Source organism: Elephas maximus, chromosome 17 (genome assembly GCF_024166365.1).
Source record: "Elephas maximus indicus isolate mEleMax1 chromosome 17, mEleMax1 primary haplotype, whole genome shotgun sequence".
Taxonomy (NCBI): domain Eukaryota; kingdom Metazoa; phylum Chordata; class Mammalia; order Proboscidea; family Elephantidae; genus Elephas; species Elephas maximus.
The window spans coordinates 32,938,036-32,959,337 of record NC_064835.1 but is presented as its reverse complement, the minus strand read 5'-3'; the positions used below and the strand labels follow the sequence as shown (position 1 = coordinate 32,959,337).

General features: G+C 37.7%; 1 protein-coding gene across 5 annotated transcripts in view; it reads left to right on the top strand.

Moving 5' to 3' along the window:
- Window positions 1-21,302, top strand: part of ARHGAP32 (Rho GTPase activating protein 32) — a 411,930-nt gene that overhangs the window by 262,981 nt on the left and 127,647 nt on the right. For all 5 annotated transcript variants that reach the window (XM_049857308.1, XM_049857307.1, XM_049857306.1 and 2 more), the window contains one exon: window positions 6,577-6,663. In XM_049857308.1, coding sequence (XP_049713265.1) covers window positions 6,577-6,663 — 87 coding nt within the window. The remainder of the gene's footprint in view (window positions 1-6,576; window positions 6,664-21,302) is intronic.

Below are 21,302 nucleotides of genomic sequence, written 5' to 3'. Positions count from 1 at the left end.
CCCCTTCAACAATTTCTACACAAGTCGTGCAGTGATATTGGTTACATTTTTCACAATGCATGAACATTTTCATTATTTCTGTTCTGGTTGCTCCATTTCCATTAATTTAGTTTCCCTAACCCCTTACATTCTCATCTTTGCTTTAAAGTAATTGTTGACAATTTAGTTTCATATAGGTGATTCTTTAAAGGAGCATAGTACTTACAGGTGCTAGTCATTATTTTTTGAGCCAATCTGTTATTTAGCTACAAGATCACCTCAGGGGTAAGTATTGGTTTAAGGTTTGAAGAATATCTCAGGGCAGTAGTCTTGCCCACTCGCAAGCTTTTAAGACCCCAGACACTGCTCTCCAAACTAGGATGGAGCATGTAACATTTCCAACGGTATTATGCCAGTTGACCGAGATGTCCCATGAGTCTCTGGTCCTGATTCAGGAGGACATCTTGATGAAAACTAGGGACTGCATGTAGTAAGGCTCAGAATACATCTAAAACACGAGGTAGGAAAATACCTAGTCAGATTGGTCATAAGGAAGAAGAGAAAGTGTTAAATTTAGAAATAACAAAAAAACAGATACATTCCAAACATAAAATTTAAAAGTTAAAAATGTTAATTACCAGTGATAAACAATAAAGTAGTAATGTAGCACTTTATAGATCAGCATTTACAAAAATTAAATGAGCATTAACGTGTAAGCATTTCTTTGCTTTTATAGATATAACTCTTTTATGGGTTCATTTGATACTCATATGGTTTAGAAGGCCATCTAACTTAAACACCCTTATCAGTTTTATATCTATGGCTTTATACTCTAGACACAAACGTTGCTTTAGTTGTACTTACTTTATTTGCATAAGATCTTTATGATAGAAGAACATCATGGTAGAATCAATCTTTATTATTTAAGCATACTGAAATAATTTTTTTAAAGTGACATATTCGCAATCCTCTGAGACTTCTTAATTGAAGTATAACATTATTGAGGTTATTCAGCAAATTCTGTTTTTACAGTTTTGAAAATGTTGCTAATATTATTTATTGAATTATAATTTATATAAAATAAAATGTACAATTCTTAGACCAAGTTAATTAATGGTTAACGGGGCAGGCAGGAGGGAGAAAGGAGGAGTTAGGAGGCACTGAGGTTCTGTTACGGATGGTGGAAGTATGTGGAAATGGATAGTGGTGATGGTAGCATAGCCCCATAAGCGTAATTAATGTATGTGGAAACGGGTAGCGGATGGTGGCATAGCCTGATGAGCGTAATTAATGTATGTGGAAGCGGGCAGCAGTGACGGTGGCATAGCCTGATGAGCGTAATTAATGTATGTGGAAGCGGGCAGCAGTGACGGTGGCATAGCCTGATGAGCGTAATTAACGTATGTGGAAACGGGCAGCGGTGATGGTGGCATAGCCTGATGAGCGTAATTAACGTATGTGGAAACGGGCAGCGGTGATGGTGGCATAGCCTGATGAGCGTAATTAACGTATGTGGAAACGGGCAGCGGTGATGGTGGCATAGCCTGATGAGCGTAATTAACGTATGTGGAAACGGGCAGCGGTGATGGTGGCATAGCCTGATGAGCGTAATTAACGTATGTGGAAACGGGCAGCGGTGACGGTGGCATAGCCTGATGAGCGTAATTAACGTATGTGGAAACGGGCAGCGGTGATGGTGGCATAGCCTGATGAGCGTAATTAACGTATGTGGAAACGGGTAGCGGTGACGGTGGCATAGCCTGATGAGCGTAATTAACGTATGTGGAAACGGGCAGCGGTGACGGTGGCATAGCCTGATGAGCGTAATTAACGTATGTGGAAACGGGTAGCGGTGACGGTGGCATAGCCTGATGAGCGTAATTAACGTATGTGGAAGCGGGCAGCAGTGACGGTGGCATAGCCTGATGAGCGTAATTAACGTATGTGGAAACGGGTAGCGGTGATGGTGGCATAGCCTGATGAGCGTAATTAATGTATGTGGAAGCGGGCAGCAGTGACGGTGGCATAGCCTGATGAGCGTAATTAACGTATGTGGAAGCGGGCAGCAGTGACGGTGGCATAGCCTGATGAGCGTAATTAACGTATGTGGAAACGGGTAGCGGTGACGGTGGCATAGCCTGATGAGCGTAATTAACGTATGTGGAAACGGGTAGCGGTGACGGTGGCATAGCCTGATGAGCGTAATTAACGTACGTGGAAACGGGTAGCGGTGACGGTGGCATAGCCTGATGAGCGTAATTAATGTCACTGAATTGCACATGTAAAAAGGCTGAAACGACCAATGTTTTATATATATTTTTACCACAATAGAAGATAAAACAAAAAATGCATGATTCTTGTGTTCAGTTTAGTAAGTTTTGACCATTTGTACTGCCCCTGTGCACTTGGCAAACACCTGTGGGAATAGTTGATGGGTGGGTGTAGACTTTGTGAGACATGTGCCTTGGGATGTTAGTTTTTCACTCTAGTCCACGTGGCATCATTCATCGTCTGACTGGTTTCTTCTTCCAAAACAATGTAGGTACTATTTCTAGCACCCCAAAATTTGCCCTTACTCTCTTTTCAGTGAATTCTCTTCTCACACCACAACCACTTTCTGACTTTTGACACCACAAATTTTGTCTGTTTTATTTCTAGTTATCTACTTATCTGTCAATTAATTTATCGTATATATTTCTAATGGTCTTATATAAACCAAAAAAACCAAACCCTTCGCTGTCGAGTCGATTCCGACTCAGAGCGACCCTATGGGAAAGAGTAGAGCTGCCCCACAGAGTTTCCAAGGAGTGCCTGGTGGATTCGAACTGCCAACCTTTTGGTTAGCAGCCATAGCACTTAACCACTATGCCACCAGGGTTTCCATTACTGTTACAGAAGGAAATAAAGCTACATTATTGCCAAAGGTGGGATAACAAAGTGGGACCTTAATAATGATTGATTTACAGAGCTTTGTTGACTAGTCACCTACCTAGTGCCATTATATTGCCTGGTGGCTTACAGGTTTTGTTTAAGACTCCTTGGGAGCAAACTGCAGAAACAAGCTGTTTGGGTTAAGGCTCCTTTGGAAACAAGTCAACCTTTTGGTTAGCAGCCAAAGCTCTTAACCACTCTGCCACCAGTGTTTCCTGGCCTTATATAGTTACCCAGATATTTACCCTTTCTTATACACTCTTCTGTCTTATAGGGTTAGTGCTTTATCTGTTGCCATTTCAGCTTTTTTTAACATTTCTTGTAGGTCTGATCTGTTGGAGACAAATTCTCCCAGCTTTTCTTACTGGAAAATATTTTTATGTTGCTCTTATTTCTAAAGGCTATTTTCACTGCATGTTGAATTGAGAATCTTTTCTTTTAGCACTAAAAAGATGTTTTTTCATTGTCTTCTGTCCTGTTGTTTTGATGAGAAATCAGCTGTCATTTGTATTTTTGTTCCCATGTATGTAACGTGTCATTTTTCTATTCCTACTTTGAAGATTTTTCTCTTCATCTTTGGTGTTCAGCAGTTTGTTTATGATTTGCCTAGTAGCTTGGTAAAGTAGAGGATCAGCAAAAAAGGGGAAGATCCTCAGCAAAGTGGATTAACACAAGTGGCTGCAAGAATGGGCTGAAGCATAGCAACCATTGTGAGGATGATGCAGAACTGGGCAGTGTTTTGTTCTGTTGTACATAGGGTCGCTATGTGACTTGAGGTCACCTAAAAACAACAACAGTAGTGATTCTTTGTTATTTATCCTATGTAGGATTTACTGAGTTTGTTGAATTTGTGGTTTGATATCTTTCATTGGTTTTGAAAAGTTCTCATCTGATATCTCATGAAATATTTCTTCTGCCCCATTCATTCTTTCTCTAATCTCTTTCTGGAACTGCAGTTATTCTTGTGGTTGAATACTTGATATTGTCCTAGAGATCTCAAATGTACTGCTTTTTTTAAAAGCCTTTTTTTTCTCTTTGTATTTCCATTCGGATACTTTTTATTGACCTGTTTTCAAGTTTACTGATTCTTTCATTTACTGTGTCCAGTTTGCTATTAATATCTGATGTCACATTTTTTATTTCTAGCATTCCATTTTGAATTTTTTTTATAGTTTCCATCTCTGCCAAAATTCTCCATCTGTTAATGCATATGGTTTACCTTTTCAAAGAAACCTTCAGAATTAATCTTGTACTTATTTTATATTCTTTTTTTAAAAAAATTTCTTGTCTCCTTCTGTTGACCGTGGATTGCATTTTTTTCCCTTCTTTGTGTGTGTGTCAGATATGTTATATAAAAGATAGTAGAGAGACTACCTTTGTGATAATATTTATCTCCAAGAAAGGGCTCACATCCTTATTTTTCTAGTCTGCAAGGTTGGGAAGCTGAATTAAGCTGACCTGTGGTCTGGGCTTTGTGTCAGCTTTAGATTGGTTCAGTTCCTCACTACCTTTAAGGTATCTTGATGGTGAGGCCAGGACTTTTCTTTCAGCCAGGAAATCTGAAGATTGGTGAGATTATAAAGATCTCTTTGTGCTTTACCATTGAGCCACCAGTTTTCCAAACTAAGGGAGAATTCTTACCCTTTCTGCTTTATAGTCTGGTGGCTACTCCTTTTTTGCTTTTCAGTCTTTTTTCCAGGCTTCTGCATTTTAGGAGAGCTCTTCTCCCTTCTGCCTTACCCCGGACCTTGGAAGGCAGCCACTTTATACTCTGTGAAGGCCTGACATGCCTCAGTGGGGCTTCTCTCAGCTTTCCCATGCTGTCTTTTGCCTTCAATTGTTGAATGTTCTGAGTGCCTCAGATTTCTCAGTTCTTCTACTGTCTCTCAGCTCTCCTGCCCTGCTCCCCATCTACAAAGGTCAGCCACCTTGCACTTGGGAGATCATCTTTCTCAGTTCTCCTTTTCTTCCCCTAGCCTTTGGTGTACTACTCCTGTACACTTGGTGAGCACCTGCGAGAATAGTTGATGGGTGAGTATAGACTCTCTGTGACAGGTGTGCCTTAAGATTTTAGTTTTTCACTCTAGTCCACGTGGAATCATTCACGGTTTGACTGGTTTCTCCTTCCCCTTTCTAAGGCAGGTTCTTCATCCTCTGCCAGGAATCCGAGCACATACGTAGGTCTGTCTGTGCTCCCTTGTGAACATCCTGTCAGTTTCTGCAACTTCGTTCCCTTAGGTTTCCTTGCACCCTTACCTCTTTATGAACCTTTTAAAAAATTACGATTTTGTAGTTACTTTGGCTCCATTTGGTTGTTAGGGTGGGAATGATTATTATCTTGTGAACTGATTCTATTATTAGAGGTTTTGAAAAATACTGCTAGTGATATTGCTTTCATAAATAGAGAATATGTCTTCATCAACCTTATGTTTCTCATAATATTAACTATGACGGCAAACCAAACCAAAAAACCAAACCCAGTGCCGCCAAGGTGATTCTGACTCATAGTGACCCTATAGGACAGAGTAGAACTGCCCCATAGAATTTCCAAGGAGCACCTGGCGGATTCAAACTGCCGACCCTTTGGTTAGCAGCTGTAGCACTTAACCCCTGTGCCACCGGAGTTTCCCACTATGATGGTAAAAAAAAAAGGTAGATAACATTAATAAGTACTTACTGAGTGCCAGGTACCTTGGAGAACACTTGACATACATTGTCTCATTACATACTTACCAAACTGAGAGTAAGTATTATCATTATTATTATCACCACCCACATTTTCTCATGACAGATTGAGTATGTAGCTGAAGATTGCAAAGCCAGTTGATGACACTTTTGAACTTCAGCTTGCCTATCTCTCCTATATGTTTGTAATATGAATGAGTGAGGCAAGTAGACTATAGAAAAATAAAGCAAGCAGCATGACTGGGTAACAGTTAACATTCAGCGTTGATGCTGGCAAAAAAAAAATATAAAAGGAATAGGGACTGTCTGTGGCAATCTTTGGGAGAGTGCATGCCTCATTTAAAAGTGAGTCATTTCTCAGGTCCAGTCCATTGTTGTGCATGTGAGAATTTGGGCTCAGAATTCCAGATTTTCCAATTTTTTAATAGAAGGCAGAAATTTGTATTTTTATATGAAACTCCTAAACTTCTAAATTTTGACCATTGGCTCAAATAAAAGTAAAATCATAAAACCATTGTGCAGACTCCAAGATAAGTGTGAAATAAAACATGTCTGTGTGATAAGCATGGCCTCTGCTTAGCCAGTTTGCAATCTCTGTGATAGAGTCTGTAATAGAGCCTGAGCCCTATCAGACCCCACTGTGTTAGGCTGTCTCTCAGTGCCTGCTTAGGGCTTCCTTTCACATAGGTAAATTAAGGAGTTGAACACTCGCTCTTGAATAAAGGTGCTTGATTTATTGCTGCTGTGCATTTGTGCTGAGTTAGGTATAAGTTACAAAGACAGTTCATAGGAATGTAGTTTTTTGAGATCATGAATTCTTCATTTATATGCCTTAAGCAATAGAGTTCTAGTATAAGACATGACTTATGTTAAGTTGATATGAGGGCCTGTTTCAGTTATTGTTTAATACTTAGTTAATTCTTGTTTGTTAACTGTGACTGTCTCTCCCTCTCTCCTGCCCTTCCTTCTTCTATGATACAGCTCTCACTATCAGAAGAACAGAACGAAGTAACAAAAAATGGCTGTGAATCTAAGGAGCTGGTCTACCTCGTACAGATTGCTTGTCAGGTAATTTTCTGGAGGTATTCTCCATTTCACATAAATTTAATAATAATGATTTTGAGTATTTATTAAATTCCTCCCTTTAATGTATTTCTCACACTGGCCAATGGATTGTAATCCGTAGAATGACACTTAGACAATACTGAAATGTAGTTGGCCTATGAATGTCTACTGTAAGAAAATAAATGTTACCCTTTTAAAAAGAGAAATAAGTGTGTTCATACAATAATGTGGAATGCACAGTTTAGCACTGCAACTTGCATATTTTCTCTTTGCATTTCTAGAAAGTTCCCCAGGCTTTGAACACTTGCGAATGAGTAACAGTGACAACAGTAACACAGATGTTCTACTTTATTCTTTTCCCAGTCGTATTGGCATTTCTATATGTACTCATAGTGGAAGCAATCAGTTTAGTAGACTTAGTTTGGATAGATGTTTAATTTCAAAAATTAAGTGAATATATTAATTATAAGAGTAAAAAATAGATACTATTAATCATAAGGTTTAATGAGTCAGCTATTAGTCACATAATATAAAAAGAGAGTAGACTAAGTTGTCTTTGCCTCAAGGTGTCCCCTTTTTCTAATCAAGACAATAACTACCTCTGTGGCGTAACAAAAGAATGTGTGTATGTTTTTGAAGCCGAGTACTTCTTGACACTTAACTATGAAAACTTTTTTGAGGGTGATTATTATGATTTGCCTTTAACGAGATTGAAAGTATGTTGTTCGTAGCATTGATTATTTCCTTCATCATCTAAGCATTTCATGTGGTTCCTTTATTATTTATTCCACATTCATTGGTCTTCTACCTAGTATTTAATTCGTCATTGTAAAGCAGGTGTTTTGAAGGAAAGTTTTCTTCTGTACAAAGCCTTTTAGTTTTCTTTTGTTTGGGGAGAGGGTGAAAAAGGACATTAATATTTTTTTCTCAGAAAGTGGTGTTTGTGTACCAGAAGTTAAAATTGAATAATCTAGAAAAATCTAAGACTTATATGGGAAATACTTAAAATTTTTAGTTTTGATGACTTCAATGAAAACCTTTTAGTATTAAGTGTTCTTATTTTTAGATGTCAGAATATGGGATTGGATATTGAATTTAGCTCCTGTATAAATAAGATCAACTTGATTCCCTTTCTAGGATGGCCAAAGCCACATACCATTCATACATGTTTTATTGTATGTCATCTCAGTACTTTTCAGGAAGTGGGCAGGTTTCAACCACTAAGAGTCTGGTAATATTTCATAAAATGCTTCTATTTGGTGAGTTAACTTTCAAGAGAAAATATCAAGTGATTTTATGAGAACCTATCATGAGTAGATGAACATAAACCACATTATTCTTTATCTAAAGAACTTGGTTGTATATCAGGAATGAGTTATAATCCATCTACAACCTACCACGTTTTAGCATTTCTTCTTCTCACCATTAATTTCCATATGCTCTGAGAATGCAAGTATTTTTATTCTCATAAGCAAAACATAATGTCAGAGATACCTGTGCTGTTTTTAAAAATGACCTTCAAAAGGCAAGCGTGCTTTTGGATACCATACGTTATAACATATAATTATGACTTGATTGTCCTTCCAGCCCATGTGTTAGTGACCTAGATAGGCTGTTTTCTGGTTGTAAACAACTTGTCAAACTGCTTAAAAAATTTAGACTACTTGGCGTACTATTTATTACATCAAAATAGTAATTTACTGTCTATTTATAATGGCACCTGTTCTGTGTATCACCGTAAATATTCATTGTAATCATTGATGTGCTCCTATGGCCATCTTTCTATATTCTTGCCATGTGTGTCAGCCATAAACCACAATAAACTAGAATCATTAGTTTTTAATAACTCAGACTCATAATGAAATTTCTAATTGTGCAAATGAGGGAACTGAAGTACAAATTTTTCAAGTTGCCTTCTTAAGCTGTATGGAATCTTAATTGTTGTTGTTAGGTGCCGTGAGTTGATGTTGACTCATAGCAAACCCATACAACAAGAGCAGAACTTCTCATGGGGTTTTCTAGACTGTAGTCTTTACAGGAACAGATTGGCAGGTCTTTCTCCTCTGGAACCCCTGGGTGGGTTCAAACCACTAACCTTTCCATTAGCTAAACAATTGTGCCACCAGAGCTGCTATGGAATCTTAGTAAAACCAAAACCAAACTTGTTGCCATCGAGTTGATTCCTGACTGTACTTTTTTCTGCATCTACCTAGAGTTCTCAATCTAGAACAGATCGAGAGGTTACTTAATCTTCAGATACGATTACCTTTACATACTGAAAAAATCTACCTGTTGTAGAAACTATTTAGTCACATATTTCATAATATCTGTGCCGATTGCTAATTTTTAATAATATACACTTGATGTTCTTATTTTACCACAATTTTAGGTCCTTCACTTAACCCTGTTTTACCTTAATGAGTTGTCTTAGAAGATGACAAATTAAACAGCTGTGATGTTTTTTTCTTTTTCTAGGCTAGGTGATACTGGGTCCTGTACGGTGTATCTTTGAACCTTTCAATTGTGCCTGTGCCTCTACCCTCCAAAGTTTTTATTTCTTTGTAAATTATGAGCCCAGAAATGTGAGCCATATCTTTCATAAAGAATAGATTCAAATTCATTGCTTATGAAATCTGAGCAATTATGAATCCGGTATACTAATAGACATTAAGACATGCAGTCTCTCATTTACTTCTTAGTACAGCTCTTTGAGGCACATAGTCTGGTTTTTGTTTCACAGATGATGAAGTTAAGACTAAGGAATGCTAATTAGCTTCCTTAACGTCTTAAAATTAAAGAGAAGGACCAGGTTTCCAGCTCAAGTCTAGTGTTTTCTTCTACTTTTCTAACATTTTCTAATATGATTTATATTTGGTTGGGTACTGTAAAATCAGCAGGCATATCCCAAATGTTAATACACAATAAAGAAATGTTCTCAAACTGTCAAAGACAGTGTATTTACATGACTTCGGTGGACAAGGCCTAGATAGCATTAAAAAAAAAAAAAAAAAAAATTTTTTTTTTTTTTTTACATACATGTGTATATATAAACAACAACAAAAAACCAATTCAAACTCATAGTGACCCTATAGAACAGAGTAGAACTGCCCTGTAGGGTTTCCAAAGAGCACCTGGTGGATTTGAACTGCCAACTTTTTGGTTAGCAGCCGAGCTCTTAACCACTACCCCACTAGGGCTCCAAATATCAACCTTTGAAAGGAATCTTAAAATCTGGAGCCTCTGAGAGAGAGAATCCAGGCCCACTGCACAATCCCAGACCCACAGACCATAATCTGAGTGATAGTGAAAATATTTAACTGCTGGTATAGCATAGGCCCAGAGCAATTAGAACAGATGTCTGTCATGGAAATCTCATTTAGCCATATTGGTTTGTCACAGCTTAATAGCAATCTTTGGCAAAATAACTGTCCTGGATATCTTTAATGTCCTGCTGAGCCCTTCTCTTGCTCCCTCTCACACTAATCACTATTTAGAAGAAGTTGTCTTAACCCATGTAGGAATATTGTGTCTCAGATCTTCTTTCCCATGTCTTTTATTCTGTCCTTCCAATAAAAAAAAATAAAGAAAAAAGCATCTGTTGTGGAGAACAAACAAATAAGCTAGTACGGATGAAGAAAATGCTCTTCATCTGTGCCATGATATTGGTCTGAGTGGGAGCACTACTCCTGTTTTCTCTTCTGAAAATGATACAACTCTCTCCTTTACATGTATATCCCTTACTTCTCAGGAGGCTTAATTATTTGGTTTGAAATTAAGAAAAATCCTAGGAAATTGAGAAATATGTCATGGTAGATATAGGAAGAAAACTTTACTATCCCAGTTGTTTAAAATCAATAATTTTAAAAAAAGACCACTATTAGATCAACCCTGACACTAATTTCACTGTATAGAATAAAACATGTAATGTCAGTGGTATTGAGTATGAAAACATTCTAACTTCTAATGTTCTATTTTTTTACCAAATAAATAAACATGAGCTTTTAAATGTAAATTTAAATATAAGCTGTTGCAGGCAGAATTTATCCTAACTTGTGCCGTAATGAAGATCCTGTTCTAATCTTTTCCTTCTGATCTTTTTGTTAGTATAGGAATAATTGTTGTTTAATAAAATACTTAGTATTTTACTGTGCTGTAGTAAGCTTTTTGTTATAGTAAGCTTTAGAGTAGTTAGCATAAGTATTTTCTGTTGGAGGTGGAATTATTAAGGAACTTTGTATTTTAACCAAAATCATCAGTATTTAATAGTTTATTTTTCTGAAGATTAAGTATTTTGTAAATATTTACAGTAATCTCTGATGGCTCCTTTATGTCAGCGTAGGTGGGGTAAACAGTTGGTTTTAGGCAATACTTTAAAAAAAAAAAAAAATTTTTTTTTTTTTTTTTTACTACCTTAAATTATCTCCTGTACTCTGATGTCACCGTGCTTGAAATTCCACCATCAGAAATGCATTCCTTGGTATCAAATATTTGCTTTTCCACTCAGTCCATTTAAAAAGTGCTGTTACTAAGGGTTACTAAGGAGTTGGGATGTATATTAACATTCATGGAGCATCTGTATGTGAACCAAATATATAGTCAGATTGCAGATATTCTTATTTAAACCTAAAAAGTCTCCTATGAAATGTGGGTGTAATTGTTCCCATTTTACAGATGAGTGAACTGTTGCTCATAGATGTTGAATAACTTGTGTAAGATCCTTTCTCTAGGATAAGGCCAGGCTGACATTTAAATCATTTTTCTCTCTGTTTTCCACTGCACTTCATTGTACATTTAAAGAGATGAGATAATTCATAACATCAATTTTTATTCACATAACTTCTGCATATTAAAGAGATTTCTAAGGCCATGCGAAGATATGGGTGAAGACTGTTACTGGCAAATATATCTAGAATTTGTCTATTTTTTCCATCTCTGTTGTTACTAAACTAGTCCCAGCCATTATCTCTTACCTGGACTGTTGTTATTGCATCTGTGTTTGCATCCTAAACCCTATTGTAACCCTATAAGCTGTCAGAACAATGTAATATGTGTACTGAGTAATGTTAAAACTTTTCAATAACTTCCCACTGCATTTAGAGCTATACTTACCAAGGCCTGTGGGACCGGACATGATCTGGACCTTGCCTACCTCTTCCACATCATGTCATGACAATATTCTCATTCCTGTGCTCTGCCATCCATTCCTAAAAGACCGTTAGTTTGTTCCTGCAACAAGCCTGTAACTACTCACTTGGGCTCTTGTTATGTCTGGATCCTTCTTAGTCTTCAGAACTCAGTGTAGTTACCACCTCTGCAAAAAGACTTTTCTCTGACCACCTAATCTGAAGTATGTTCTTGCTTGTTTCTTCATAGTACAAAACTGTAATTACTTTATTTACGTGTTTTTTTCCTCTAAGGAGTATTTGTTTTCACACTACGAGGTCAGAGGTCTTGTATGTCCTTTCTCTGTGGTATCTCCCATACTTATGCCGGTGCTTGGCATCATGCTGATGCTCAACACACATCTTGTGAATCGGTCAAAGAAGAACAAATTCTTGTTTAAGAAATTTGATTGTATGTACACTGCCATTTTCTTTTTCTCTTATTCTTCCTCAGCCTTGCCAAGACTTGTTGATTTTTGGCGTTCTTGGATAGTAATGAGTGCTTGGTATTAATAATTATTAAGATTAAAAACTAGCAACAGATTGAAATTTATTTTTTTATACAGTTAAGAGTTTTTTTTTTCTTTAGAAAATTATTGAATAGCATTCCAAAATACTCAGGTCATTTACTTTATTCAGTTAATTTGGAAATTGGATGATTAAGGCTATTCTTTTACATATGAAATGCAAAGGTGTTTTTCATATCTGGTGAAAATTTAAGGTACATTACTATTTTTAGGATTTTACTCTGTGGTAGGGGGAAAAGACCCCAGATTCAAATTTAATTAAAAGAGATTTGTGGCAGGGGAGAGAAAGCTAGAGTAGCTTCTTTTCTTCTAGGGATTATTGAGATTCCTTCAGCTGAGCTTATATATCCCGAGTGCTTTACCAAGGGCAGGGTAAACTGCAGCTCTTCTTTGGAGGCTTTATGCCCTCTAGTGGCTAAACGTTGCAGTAATAAAACACTATCTTGAAGTCAAGCCATCTGAGAATTTGAACATACTAGTAAATCATCCATATTTTGGAGTAAAACAGAATCATGCTGAAGTTTTAAAGACATTAAATCAGAATGTAAAATTTGGGAGAAATATGTGGTACTTTTGGTAAATCTTGAGACATCACAGTCCATGTGAATTGTTATTCTTCCCACGTAAAAACAAATAAGTATTGACTATCAGGATGCACAGGTACACTAAAAAATGTACTACATAATATGGGTAGCATCAGGTAGTAGCTTAGATAAAAGCAAATGGGGATTTGGAACTACTGGGAAATGCAGGATCACAATGTGGTTAACAGTCAACCCTGGTTATAAGGTTTTTTTTTTTTTTTTTAAAACAGGATAAACAGGAGTATTACAAGGGCTGGTACAGGGAATAAGTCCATTGGACAAAAAATCTTGAATGATGGGAGCTATTCTTTCCTTTGTCTCATGCTTCAAAGGGTACTGGGATACTTTAGGCAAAGGTTTGGATGAACCTATTTCGACCTTTATAGGTTCAGCCAATAAGACCCTACCAAGATTTGTAGAGGATGAAACCCACAAACTTTCAGGTACAGAGGACAAAACATTGTCATTATTCACCAGGGGGCTCAGGTTCAGCCTCTGGCAGGGATAGAGCAACTCCCTGCAAGTAGCAAAGTGTTCCCTCCTGGTCACAAGGACCTTTAGTTTCTCCTTGGAAATTTTTGGGAATATCCACAAGTATTTGCCCCTGTTCCATGAAGTGCAAGTGAGAGTTTCATTTAGATAGAAAATCTCTTCCCTGTAAATTTACTGGTGTATTGGAATTCAAGAAAAAAGGATGCATGTTCTCTAGGGGACCTAAAGATACAGAAGCAAAGAGAAAACGGGTTAAAATCTATTCTCCACTTGAAACTCCCACAGTCCTCGACGTTTTACTATTCTCGGGTAGAGGCCTTTTTAAATTAGGGGAGTTAATAGCTGAACAGGTAGACCCTGTGTTAATCAAAAAGGTGGAGGCAAGGTTCCCCATTAATGAAGGGGTGTTTCACTTGTGAATTTAGTGTCACCATGGAAAAGCCTCTAATGTGTCCCCGGAGCCCCTTCATTCCATTTTGGGTGTAGCTGATGGTATATTCCCCTTTTTATTTTTTTAATTTATAACAATTCTGTTTAAGATGGTCAGGTTTTCTACCAAAATGACAGATTCAGAAAATTTTGGTGGCCCCCCTGTCCTGGCCCCGTTGGGGGCTCAGAATATAATCGCTGTATTTGCAAAGCTATTAATCTTTTGTTTTCATTGCCCAGAGTTTGGGATAACTCAGCCATTTCTGTCAATTCTTTAGAAGTGGTTTTCCAAATTAGATTTTTCCTTTTAAGAGAAGTGGTAAGGTCAGAAAGAAGACCTGATACAAACGCAGCATTAAAAGCCCCTGTTGTTCCTTCTGTGTGTGGATCCAGTCCAGATTGTTCTAAAAATTTTTGATATAACCGATTCTTAAAATTGTAAACAGTCTCATCCCTCCCTTGCACACAGGAGTAAATTTTAGTCCAGTTCCCTGGTGGTGCAGTGGTTGAGAGCTTGGCTGCTAACCAAAAGGTCAGCAATTCAAATCCACTAGCTGCTCCTTGGAAACCCTATGGGCATTTCTACTCTGTCCTGTAGGGTCGGTCTGAGTTGGAATTGACTCGACAGCAACAGGTTTATTACCAAAGAGAAAGCATCTTCTAGTGTCTTGTATAAATACTCAGCTTTTTTCTTAACCTCTGTCAGGACAGTCTCACTATCCTTAGCTGGGTTAGGGAAAAGGTCATTTTGAGCATTTTTCAGTTTGCATTAGCCATCCAGATTTGAGCGTCTCCGGGCTTACTAACACGAGCTAGGTGACATAGGTCCAGTAATCCTGGTTGATATGCATCAGTTAAGACCTTAAACTCTATAGCAAACTTATAAGAATCTTTTCAAATATCTAGAAAGTCTTTAGCAACGCTTTGTAGTTTACTATGAGTCCAAGGAGCGAAAGTTATCTTTCTTTAGGATTTTCCCTAGTGCCTACTTCACACAGAGGGGCATGGATTTTAAAGGGCATTTCAGGGATAGCCAGAATAATAGGGAAGCTCCAACAATGGATTGCCAGCCTTGTCAGCGGATTCGAGAGGTAAAGAAGGGTAAAAAGAAGTAGCCTCCAGAGGACTTAAAGAAGAATGAGAAGATGAACCGGACTGGTTTTGACACTGCGACTCTGTTGTTTATTTAGGTTGCTTAGCCATATTGTCCTGTAGAGAATCAAATTTATCATTTTGTTGCCTTCAAAACCTCTCAGTACCAATTAGTACTTCCCAGTGCTTTCGATTAGTTTTAGATCCTTTAGCTTCTAATTTGCTATGTGGGAAAACTATTTTACTGAGCTCAAAAACTTCCCCAGACCAGTAGCTGGTCTAAAATTTTATCCCTGGTAAGTGTATGCCATCTCTCAAGAAACTAAATTGGATGTGGTCCATATAGGTGTCCAGAGCACTGGAAGGAGGCCTACTCCAGCCCCTAGAAGCAGTATTCTCCATATTACCAGAGTTCAGCCATGTACAACCTAAAATTCAAAAATCTGCATATACAACCGTGTGTCACTAGATGGTGCACAAACTTCACCTTTGAGCATTCCCAGAAACCGATTACCTGTACAGATAATTACCTTCATTTCTCACAAACCACAAATAGTCTTTAAAAGTAGATTTACCTCTATTGACTGGGGTAATCAAATTTAGGCAACACAAACAAGTGAAGGTTTACCAAGATGTCTGAGGGAATACAAACAGTAAAACAAATGAAAGCCTGCTGAGATGGCTGAAAAAATCCAAACATAAAAACAAGTGAAAGCTTGCTGGCACATTTAAGAAATTCTGGACAGAAAAACAAACTAAGTGAAATCTTGCTGAAATGTCCAAGAAAAGCGGGACAGAAAAACACAACCAGAGGCTTAGTAAAGATCTTAGAGAACCACTCCATAAATCAGGGGGTTTGACTCCAAGAGCACGTATCTCTTGCAGGTCCCTGGGGTTTGTTGAAACAGTAGGGCACAAAGGGCCATGTACTGGCTCGCCCTGATCCTTGACCCATGAAGGGTCTCGCTGAAGGAAGACAGTTTTGAAATCCTGCCAACTATGCCAATTGTGGTAGGGGGAAAAGACCCCCGACTCAAATTTAATTAAAAGAGGTTTTTATTAAGCCAAGACAAGGACAGAGACACTCATTGCAATGAGGGTCTGCTAGTGTGCACTAGGTACAAGAGGCTAGCATAGTGCACTGAATCACAATCAGGGAGTTTTCCTATTACTGTTACCCATAACACCCATTGCCATCGAGTCGATTCCAACTCATAGTGACCCTACAGGACAGGGTAGAACTGCCCCATAGAGTTTCCAAGGAGCACCTGGCGTATTTGAACTACTGACCTTTTGGTTAGCAGCCATGGCACTTAACCACTATGCCACCTGGGTTTCCATTACTGTTACAGAAGGAAGTAAAGCTACATTATTGCCAAAGGTGGGATAACAAAGTGGGACCTTAATAATGATTGATTTACAGAGCTTTGTTGACTAGTCACCTACCTAGTGCCATTATATTGCCTGGTGGCTTACAGGTTTTGTTTAAGACTCCTTGGGAACAAACTGCAGAAATGAGCTATTTGGGTTAAGACTTCTTTGGAAACAAGCTAACAAAATTCTGATTGGTGCTTGTTGAGGTAAGATAGCTACTCCTTAGTGGAATAGGTGCTTTGTTGGTTAGTTGCCATTTAGTTACCATAAAGAATTCACAGAAGGCTCACAGTTACACAAAAGCCCCTTGGAAATAAACTGGCAACATTAGGTTTTGACTTGGTTACAAGGAAAAAAAACACTTTGTTAAAATGTTTATTGTACCTTAGGTGAAGATACACAGAACAAATTAGCTTCTCAGTAAACAGTACACATACTGTTTTATGACATTGGATAACAACCCCATGACATGTCAACGCTCTCTCTTTTCTACCTTGGGTTACCTGTTACCAGCTTTCCTGTCCCCTCTTGCCTTCTCATCCTTGCCCCTGGGCTTGTGTGCCCCTTTAGTCTCATTTTGTTTTATGGGCCTGTCTAATCTTTGGCTGAAGGGTGAACCTCAGGAATGACTTCATTATTGAGCTAAAAGGGTGTTCGGGGGCCCTCCTCTCGGGGTTTCTCCAGTCTCTGTCAGGCCAGTTAGTCTGGTCTTTTGAGTTAGAATTTTGTTCTACATTTTTCTCCAGCTCTGTCCAGGACACTCTATTGTGATCCCTGTCAGAGCAGTCCGTAGTGGTACTCAGGCATCATCTAGCTGTACTGGACTCAGTCTGGTTGGGGCCCATGGTATATGTGATCCATCAGTCCCCTGGACTAGTCGTTCCCTTGTATGTTTAGTTTTCTTCATTCTTCCTTGCTCCTGAAGGAGTGAGACTACTGAAGTATCTTAGATGGCTGCTTACAGGCTTTTAAGACCCCAGACGCTACTCACTAAAGTAGAATATAGAACATTTTCTTTATAAACAATGTTATGTCAGTTGAGCTAGATGTTCCCTAAGACCATGGTCCCCACAGCCATCAGCCCAGTAATTCAGTCCCTCATGGAGTTTGGATGTGTCTATGACCTTGACCCTGCCTTGTACAAGTTGTGCTGGCTTACGTAGAGTTGTGTACTGTCTTACCCTTCACCAAAGTTACCACTTACCTATTGTCTGTTTAGTGTTTTTCCATCCCCATCCCTCCCTCCCTGGTAACCATCAAAGATTGTTTCTTTTTGTGTATAAACCTTTTCATGAGTTTTTACAGTAGTGGTCTCCTACAATATTTGTCCTTTTGTGATGGACTTATTTCACTCACCATAATGCCTTCCAGATTCATCCATTTTATGAGATGCTTCGCAGATTCATCATTGTTCTTATCGTTGCGTAGTAATCCATTGTGTGTATGTACCATAGTTTGTTTATCCATTCATCTGTTGATGGGCCATCCACATTGTTTCCATCTCTTTGCTATTGTGAACAGTGCTGCAGGGAACATGGGTGTACATATGTCTATTCGTGTGATACTCTTATTTCTTTAGGATATATTCCTAGAAGTGGGATTGCTGCGTCATGTGGTATCTCTATTTCTAGCTTTCTGAGAATTGCATATCGTTTTTCAAAATGGTTATGTCATTTTGTATTTCCCACCAGCTGTGCATAAGAGTTCCGACCTTCGCATAGCCTCTCAAATATTTGTTATTTCCTGTTTTTTTTTTTTTTTTTTTTGATTTGTGCCAGTAATGCCAGGGTGAGATGGTATCTCACTGTGGTTTTGATTTGCATTTCTCTAATAGCTAGTGATAGGGAGCATTTCCTATGTGTCTGTTAGCTGCTTGAATGTCCTGTTTGGTGAAGCATCTGTTCATTTCCTTTGCCCATTTTTTAGTTGGATTATTTGTCTTTTTGTTATAGAGGTATTAGATTTTCTTGTAGATTTTAGAGATTAGACCTTTGTCTGATTTGTAATAGCCAAAAATGTTTTCCCAGTCTGTATATTCTCTTTTTACTGTTTTGGTGAAGTCTTTTGATGAGCATAAGTGTCTAATTTTTAGAGGATCCCAGTTATCTAGCTTATCTTCTGGAGTTTGTGTGTTGTTTGTTATGGTTTGTATCCTGTTAATGCTGTGTATTAGGACCTCCAGCGTTGATATATTTTTTCTTTTATGAACTTTGTAGTTTTTGACTTTATATTTAGGTCCATTTTGAATTAGTTTTTCTGTATGGTATGAGGTATGGGTCCTATTTTATTTTTTTGCAGACGAGCATCCTGTTTTGCCAGCATCGTTTGTTAAAAAGACTGTCTTTTCCCCATTTGATGGACTTTGGGACCTTGTTTAAGATCAGATGACTGTAGGTGGATGGATTCACATCTGGGTTCTCAATTCTGTTCCACTGGTCAGTTTGTCACGTTGTACCAGTACCAGGCTGTTTTGACTGCCGTAGCTGTATAGTAGATTCTGAGGTCAGGTAGTGCGAGTCTTCTACTTTATTTTTCTTCTTCAATAGTGCTTTCCTTATCTGGGGCTTCCTCCCTTTCTATATAAAATTAATGATCAGTTTTTCTATCTCTTTAAAGAATGATGTTGGTATTTAGATCAGGATTGCATTGTATTTGTAAATTGCTTTTGGTAAAATTGTCACCTTCACCATGTTGAGCCTCCCTATCCATGAACATGGTATGATTTTCCCTTTATGTAGATCTCTTTTGGTTTTTTGCAGTAGTGTTTTGTAGTTTTCTTTGTATAGGTCTTTTATATCCCTGGTTAGCTTTATTGCTAAGTTTTTTTTTTTTTTTTTTTAGGGAGTATTATAAGTGGTATTGTTTCCGTGATTTCTTTTTCATTGTTCTATTTATTGGTGTATAGGAATCCAACTGATTTTTGTATGTTTATCTTGTGTCCTGCTACTATGCTGAATCTTTCTATTAGCTCCAGTAGTTTTCTTGTGGAGTCTTTTGGGTTTTCTATGTATAGTATTAACTTCTTCATTACCAATTCAGATGCCTTTTATTTCTTTTTCTTGCCTTATTGCTCTAGCCAGAACTTCCAGCACAATGTTAAGTAGAGTGGTGATAGGGTATCCTTTCTCATTCCTGTTCTCAAGGGGAGTGTTTTTAGCCTCTCTCCATTAACAATGATGTCGGCTGTTGGTTTTGTATAGATGCTGTTTATTATGTTGAGAAATTTCCCTTCTCTTCCTGGCTAATTGAGAGTTTTAATCAGTAATAGATGTTGTACTTTATTGAATGCCTTTTCTGAGTTGATTAAGATGATCATGTGATTCTTTTCTTTTGTTCTATTTATGTGGCGGATTACAGTGATTTTCTAATGTCAAACTCTCCTTGCATACCTGTTATGAATCCCACTCGGCCATGGTATATATATATATTTTTTTGATATGATGCTGATTCCTGTTGGCTAGAATTTTGTTGAAAGTTTTTGCATCCATGTTCATGACAGATATTGGTCTGTAATTTTCTTTTTTTGTGGTGTCTTTGCCTGGTTTTTATATCAGCGTTCTGCTGGCTTCATAGAATGAATTCGGAAGTATCAATTTCTTTTTTGTGTTCTGAAATAGTTTGAGTTGTACCGGTGTAAGCTTTTCTCTGAATGTTTGGTAGAATTCTCCAGTGAAGCCATCAGGGCCAGAGTTTTTTTTGTTGTTGGAAGTTTTTTTTTTTTTAATTACGTTTTCAATCTCTTCTTTTGTTATGGGTCTGTTCAGATTTTCAAAATCATCTTGTGTTAGTTTGGGTGGGTAGTGTGTTTCTAGAAATTTGTCCATTTCCTCTAGGTTTTCAAATTTGTTGGAGCGTACTTCTTCATAATACTCTTTTATGATCCTTTTTATTTCAGTTGGGTCTGTTGTAATGCCTCCCATTTCATTTTTTATTTGGGTATTTTTGTCTTCCCCTGTTTTTCTTTTGTCAGTTTGGCCAGTGGTTTGTTGATTTTGTTAATCCTTCCCAAGAACCAACTTTTGGTTTTGTTGACTCCTTCTGTTGTTTTTCTATTTCATTTGTTTCTACTCTGATCTTTATTATTTCCTTTCTTCTGGTGGCTGTGGGCTTTCTGCTGTTCTCTTTCTGTTTGAGTCGTGTAGCTAATGCTTCATTTTTGATGTGTGCATCTATTGGTATAAAATTACCTCTGAGTACTGCCTTTGTTATGTTCCAAAGATTTTGGTATGATGTGTTTTCTTTATCACTTGATTCTAGGAATTTTTTTATTCCATCTCTGATGTCTTCTGTTATCCAGTGGTTTTTAAGCAGGATGTTAATGAGTTTCCATGTAATTGATTTTTTTCCTTGCTCTTCCTGTTGTTAATTTCTACCTTGATGGCATTGTGGTCAGAGAAGATGCTTTGTATTATCTCAGTGTGTTGGATTTTCTCTAGGCCTGCTCTGTGGCCTAAGATGAGGTCTATTCTGGAGAATGTTCCATGTGCATTGTGAAAGAATGTGTACTTTGTACCTGTAGAATGGAGTGTTCTATGAGTCTATGAGGTCAAGTTGGCTGATTGTGCCTTTTAGCTCTTCTGTATCTTTGTTGAGTTTCTTTCTAGATCTTCTGTACTTTACCGAGAGTGGTGTGTTGAAGTCTTTTACTATTATTGTGGAACTGTCAGTTTCTGCTTTCAGTGCTGATAGAGTTTGTTTTATGTGTTTTGGAGCCCTGTCATTAGTTATGTAGATGTTTATTATGGTTATGTGTTCATGATGAATCATCCATTTAATCATAATATATTGCCCTTCTTTGTCTTTTATGGTGGATTTTGTTTTAAAGTCTCTTTTATCTGAGATGAGTAGTGCTCCTTCTGCTCTTTTTTGGTAGCTGTTTGCTTGATATATTTTTTTCCATCCTTTGATTTTTAATAAGTTTATGTCTTTGTTTCTTAGGTGTGTCTCTTGTAGATAACATAGTGATGGATCCTGTTTTTGTT